This window comes from Oryza sativa, chromosome 12, assembly GCF_034140825.1.
Source record: "Oryza sativa Japonica Group chromosome 12, ASM3414082v1".
NCBI lineage: Eukaryota > Viridiplantae > Streptophyta > Magnoliopsida > Poales > Poaceae > Oryza > Oryza sativa.
The window spans coordinates 5,430,546-5,437,588 of record NC_089046.1 but is presented as its reverse complement, the minus strand read 5'-3'; the positions used below and the strand labels follow the sequence as shown (position 1 = coordinate 5,437,588).

At 36.0% G+C, this 7,043-nt stretch overlaps 1 protein-coding gene across 1 annotated transcript; it reads right to left on the bottom strand.

Moving 5' to 3' along the window:
* Positions 1-3,878: 3,878 nt before the first annotated feature.
* LOC4351742 (uncharacterized) lies at positions 3,879-6,225 on the bottom strand. Its single transcript, XM_015763495.3, has 2 exons — positions 5,928-6,225; positions 3,879-4,167 (listed from the first exon to the last, which is right to left on the bottom strand). Exons 1-2 carry the CDS (start codon positions 6,102-6,104, stop codon positions 4,042-4,044), a joined length of 303 nt encoding a protein of 100 aa, XP_015618981.1. The 5' UTR covers positions 6,105-6,225; the 3' UTR covers positions 3,879-4,041.
* Between the last annotated feature and the right edge of the window lie 818 nt (positions 6,226-7,043).

Here is a 7,043-nt window from a genome sequence, read left to right as displayed (position 1 = left end):
CACACCCTGGCCTCACGTGATGCACGAGGGAGACCTCCCCTCCTGTTTTCAAGCAATTATTATATATATAGAAAACATATTTTCTGATAAAAATTTTAAAACAACTGTATTGTCTAAATCATAGAGCTGATTTTTTTATTCGTGCATGTCATGGGATTATTTACAATAAAAAGTTTAGAATTCAATTTCCAAATTAACTATATTTAACAAGTACAATAAATGTATTACTTTGGATCCTATATGGCAAGAGACTAGCTATTGGTCACTCCATACATTTTTAGAAAAACTCACATAGATTTTTAAACCATATGATTAGCATCATTTAGCTTATATTAGAAAATACAACACCTGACATATTTTCTCAGTGATCTAAAATTATATCTATCACTAAAAAATAAGAAATAGATAACTCAAAATTGAGACCTGTTGGAATATAAATCTCCGGCCCTATTCCCGCTGTACCTATGGTTCTCTCCCTTCTTACTCCCCTCCTCCTCTCTTCTATTTTTTTTAACTAACAACATAATATAAAACAACGTACCTAAACGATTTATAGTATCTAAAATTATATTTGATTTTTAATTTGTTTGAACCATTTTTTATTTACAATTAATTAAATAATTAAAGATCCATTATAGCTGTATTTTACTATACAAAAATTAAAATACTCTGCATGGAAACTAAATGACAATGGAACATTATAATTTAAAAGATCAAAATATGTACTATGTCATATTAAATCATTCTACATAATAAAACCAATTAAACAGCCTTTAGATCACACTTAAGTCACCATATGTCACGTCTTAAAATTACAAAATATTTCAATTAAATCAATGACCAATTATTTTTAACTATTAGATCTAATTTTAAAAAAAAAACTTACGCTGCCACGTATTATGTCCTAAAAATCATAAATAATCTTAGAAATTATGAGAAAAATAATGAAACCTATCATTATTGGTTTTAAGTTACATTATTTAGAAAAGGTTAGAAAAATAAATCCCATCCACCTCTTCACCCCAATCACATGCGCACATCATTGCATGTCCCCTCCCTATATTTAGCTATTAAAATATAAGAGAAATAATCAATAATTTTAGATATTAAAACAACCATAACTTTTAAGTTACACATCTTATTTCCTATATACAAAATATCGCATTTAGCCATATTCGACCCATGCGCTTTGCATACCATCCAAATATAATCGAAATACCTCAAACAAATTGACTGCATATATTACGTCATTTTACATCATTCCGTAAACATGCATAGCTAAATTAAACCAATAGTATCCAAATAAAAATTACAAGTGAACTGTCGTACATTTTATTATTGAGGTGGAATACCCCTGCCCTTTTACATGTCATTTGAATTGCCATAAAAGAATTTTGAAATGATCTAACAACACAGGTTGCATCATCATATGTTGTTTTTGCAAACACGTGTAGCTAAATTAGATATACACTATCTAAGAAAATAGAACTAACTATAAAATATGAATAGTCCAAAGAAAATCCAATTCCTTAAAGAAAACCGTAAACAACCAGTTTAGCTAGGTCTTACGTTTTCACCAATGGACCCAAAACATTCAACTAACAAAAGAAAAAAATGACTTTCTTTGAATTTATACTTAATTTATTTAACATGTTTTATAAACAAACTAAGTCTTAAATGATGATGAAGATTATATATAATTGCTTATACAGTTAAATTAAATATTATATGTAATATAGGTTAGAGAAATTATCAAAGCGATACGGACGATGAATATTTGTCGAGGAAACATACTCTCAAAACATTGCAGAGGCTATTCGATTAATATGATCCATTCTCAAACGCTGCTCACGATGCATGCCCGCGTGAATACGCGGGCTATCTTCTTAGTTCATATATAATTGATCAATAGTGTAGCACGATCACATCGAACGCTCCATCTCGATCACCAGTATCACTCTTAATTTGGTTAAGGCCATAACATATCGGCTAATGGCGACGTTGCAACCGCTCCGAGTGTAGCTATACCTGGCCGTCGACGAACCGTGCATAGAAACACAATCAATTTTGATCGATAAATGCATGCGCAAGTGGATCCCGTGGATTAAAATATCTCTATGTTCTCTGCACGGGTTTTATTGACCGCAGATCGATCGTGTGTGTGCGATCGCGTCTATATATACACACACACTAGGGTGACGCTAGACAATTTTCAATATACTTTTTTCGACAATCAAACTAGAAGTAAAAAGAAAAAATTAATAAAACACTAGGGTTTATCAGTACTTATCATGAAACAAACAAATGGTACACACGCTTTAATGAGAAACATATTGATAAGTATATGCTAAATATTATAAAATGATAGATATATTTATTAAAATGTTATGGAAATAATGTGAGGATGATGATTGGGTATCTTGCATTTTTGATTTGTAGAATTAAATAGATTGTAGATGATGTTGCATACTTGCATGAGGTTAAATATGTAATTATTACTAGTGGGTGATGATGTGGAAGGGTTGTTTATTGAGTTTAAACTTAGTATGTTGTAATTTTATAGAAAATACAGATATGTAGCATCAACCTATCTAAAAACACATTAAGCAAGCTGACTTATAAATGACATGTGAAAATTGAAGACATGCATGTTTCTCTTGAGAGACGAAAATCCACCTCCTCGATATAAGAAGTGCTATCCACTACTCCCTCTCCCCCTTATATATAAGTGATTTTGGTAGGATATGTCACATCCCTCCAAAATCACTTATATTATAGGACAGAGGGAGTAGAAGCTAGCTAAGGAATTCAGCCGTCAGAAAGCAAACGTCAGCAACCGCACTAGTATACTTATAACCCCAGCTAGCAGGATTATAGTATAACTATACATAAATTAACTACTATTGGGGGAGTGGCTCCGGATTGACGGAGTTCATCTCCGTCAAGTAGCTTCTATCCCGGAGCTACCCCCATCCTGGGAAAACGACCGAAGACAGCCTGGAGCTCCCATGGCCATCATGCCTCCGAAGGCTGGCCAAGGGCACCAGAGCCTATCAGCCCAGAGCCCATCAAACCCCCGGATCCAACCAAGGGCTCCAGAGCCCATTAAGCCTCCAGACTCTAGAGGCTATCAGGCCCGCTTGATGCACCTGGCCTTCGGAGCCAACCAAGGTCTTCGGAGTTGGCCAAGATTACGGAGCGCTGAGGAAGCCCCAGGCCGGAGGCGAAGGCGGACCCCGAGAGCGCAGTGGGCCGTAATAAATACGCACTACGCACCCGCCAACCATATCTGGCGTCATTACAGGGACGGGCCAGCACAGGCCACTACCCGGAAAGCACGGCTTTGCCCGGGTAATAGCCAGCACCCTCGGGAGGCGTTATCGCCTTCTTAATGGGCGCAGCCATCCCTGTCATTGGGGATTTTACTAAAAGCTCGAGGGCGGGCCCACCGGCCAGCCACTCTAGATTGGCCCATAGGACTAGGGTGCAATAATGAAATTTCTTCTTGTATACCCCAGTATAATTATGAAAGCATTGCTCACAGTTGAGCACATTGAATACAGAATACAGCTTGAGTACACTAGTTGGATTTGTTCCAACAACTACTACCTTTGTTTTTTAATACATAATATCGTTGACTTTTAATTGTTCGTCTTATTAAAAATTTAGTGTAAATATATAAAATATAAGTTAAGATTAGAGTTCCTTTATGATAAAATTAACAACTCACGATACAACAAACGACATGTATATAATTTTTTAATAAGATAAATAGTTAATCGTCACGATAAAAGTTAATAACGTTGTACATTAAAGTTTTTTAATGTAGTATTAACTAATTACGTAAGAGGATTGGTACATCATAAACAGTATACATATAGTAAAAAAACGAATGGAGTATTAATTACCACTGCATGCCACTTATTCAAAACATATAGTACTTGCCTTAGATAAGAGATCGGGAGTACAACCAAGCACACACATGAACACATGTGGCGTGCGGTAGCTATATGTTATACATGCATGATTGATTGATATCTATCAGAACTGGTAGACGACGCCCTTGTTCTTCTCCTCCTGGTCCCGATCCTTGGTCTCCTCCTTGCCGATCAACCTCACCACCTTGTCCGCCGCCTTCTCCCCGGTTGCCGCCTCGTACTTCTTTTCCTGCATGCATATGCACAATACTAAGTTAGAGCAAGAACAGTAGACAGTTTAAGCCGATGGTAATGCATGCGTGCAAGAAGAAGTGATGAGCTAGAAGAGGAATAAGTGGAGAGAGTATATGCGTCGGTGATTAATTTGCCGCCGGCTCCAAACACATCCCTAGGTGAGACGGACAACACCAGCCAGTATAGAAACATGGTTGTGAGGTCCATGTGAGAGCATATGTGTGTGAAAGCTAAATTAGAAAAATATAGATCAATCTATTGGAGTTCATGCCAATAGCCAACTGCTATATATACGGTCTCTTGATCACCTCCAATCTGATGTGGCGCTTTTAATCGTCGGCAGGTTGTATACACTATTAAACCTGCTCTTATTATAATACTTCATTTGTTTTATAATATATATAGTAATCATTTGTTCTATAATATATATAGTAATCTATAGCGGGGATAAGACACTACATATGTAACGAATCTGGCACCACCAATTCCATCCAAATTCGATGCACTATATATGTATATTTCAATCTTAGACTGTTATATTATAAAACGGAGAGATTACTATACAATTACTTTCCTACTAAGTAGCACTAAATATTTCTCTCTCTCTTTTCATAGGCTTCCAACAGGGATGGGGGCAGGCCTAGGGCAGGGCCTAAGCCCTAGCGCTGCCTTCAAAAACATACTTAAATTTTATTAATTCACCGTGTAAATTTTTTTAGAAAATTAATACTTCATTAGTTGAGCCCTATCTTGGAGCTAGTTTTTACCTCCGCCACTAGCTTCCAAGTCGTCATCAAATAAATAACTAAGAACCGTTAGACTCGTATTGATCTAAAACACACAACCGTTCGATTTCATACACTCCTAGCTCCACCGGCCCACCGGCTCAATTCACCGACCTTTTATTTATGGAAACGAATTGATTATATATAGTTCCCAAACAGGGCAGCTCACATGTATGATTTGTTCTGTGATTAATATAATTTGATTTAAAGATTTAGTACAAATGTTATATGTGTGAGGCGTCCATCAGTTCAGGATTGGTCATCATATTTGTTCAATCTAGGTGCATAACACAAAACCGCATATCACTGAAATTACGCAATACTAAAATTTATCCACACCCACCTTGTTATTATTCAGCACTGTAATTTCAATTGACAATGATTTTGTATCATCTCTGTAGAGCTTAATTAGTTTGCTAGCTGTTAGCTTTCTGCTTGATGAATCCCGTTGTCTTTCCATAATCCATAGCAATAACGTGGGGTATGGTATCATCTACTAGCAGCTAGTTGAATTAAGTGAAACATTAGACTCTGATCGCATATTTAATTAGCTGGAGTAGTAATTTACTCCCTCTATCCCAAAATAAGTGCAGTTTTGCACTGTTTATATTTAACGTTTGACCGTTCATTTTATTTGAAATTTTTTTATGATTAGTATTTTTATTGTTATTACTCCATCCGTTTCACAATGTAAGTCATTCTAGCATTTCCCACATGTATACTGATGTTAATGAATTAATTAACATCAGTATGAATGTAGAAAATGTTATAATAATTTACATTGCGAAACGGAGGAAGTAGATGATAAAACATGAGTAGTACTTTATATGTGACTAATTATTTTTAGTTTTTTCATAAATTTTTCAAATAAGACGGATGGTCAAACATTAAACATGGATATTCATGACTGTATTTATTTTGGGACGGAGGTAGCAGCTGATAGTAGTAGTAGTAGTAGAGTGGTACGTACGAAATAGGCCGTTCCAGCCTGAGCGACGGCGCCAAAGTTGACGTACTCCACCAAGTCGTCGTCTATGCGGATGTGGCCGTGCTGCTTCGCCGCCTCTTTCCCGTTCGTCTTGCCGGTGTCCACCGCCGCCGCCTGCTCCTCGTCGACCTTCTTCTGCTGGGGCAGGTACTCGTCCATGGCTAGCTCGATCGATCTAATTATTATCAGGATGCTATAGCAAAGTTTTGGAAGAAGAAGAAGCTAGCTGCTACCTTATTATATAGGCTCGGTGATTGGGACGGAGAGAGTATTTAAAAACATGTGTAATCATACCCCATCAACTGCGTGCCCTACTCCATCACATCATACGTCCCATCTAAATCTGGTTTAGGTCCCAACTTTTTCTTCAAATTTTTAATTTTTCTATCACATCAAAACTTTTCTACACACACAAACTTTCAACTTTTCCGTTACATCGTTTTAATCTCAATCAAACTTCCAATTTTTGTGCAAACTAAACTCGCCTTAGCCCTGTTTATATTCCAACTTTTTTTTCTTCAAACTTTTAACTTTTCTGTTATATCGAACTTTCCTACACACACAAACTTTCAATTTTTCCGTCACATTATTCTAATTTCTTCAAACTTCCAATTTTGACGTGGAACTAAACACAGCCTTAATTTGGTTTGTACGAGTAAAGTAATATTACCTTTGTTTCATAAAAAACTAATCTATATTGACACATCCTAATACTACGAATGTAACGAGATTCATAGTATTAAGATGTGTCAACATCTACTACTAGATTGATTTTTTTACGGAGTAGTACTCCCTTCGTTAAAGTGTGTGTTTTTCACTCTTTTACCGTACTAATACAAACAAAAATATTCTTACTTTATCAGATTTTAATATAATTATTTCTTCTTTTATTTATTTTAAGTGTATTTATCTTTACTTTTATAAACTTGGGTACAATGATGATGGTTAAAAATAAATTTATTTTAGAAGAGACCGAACGAGGAAAAAAAATGGAGTAACATATATTGGGTGATGGCGACGTTGCACCAGCTCCGGGCGGTCACTACGTGGCCATCGACGAACCACAGAAACGCAATCAAGACCGATCATCGATAAATT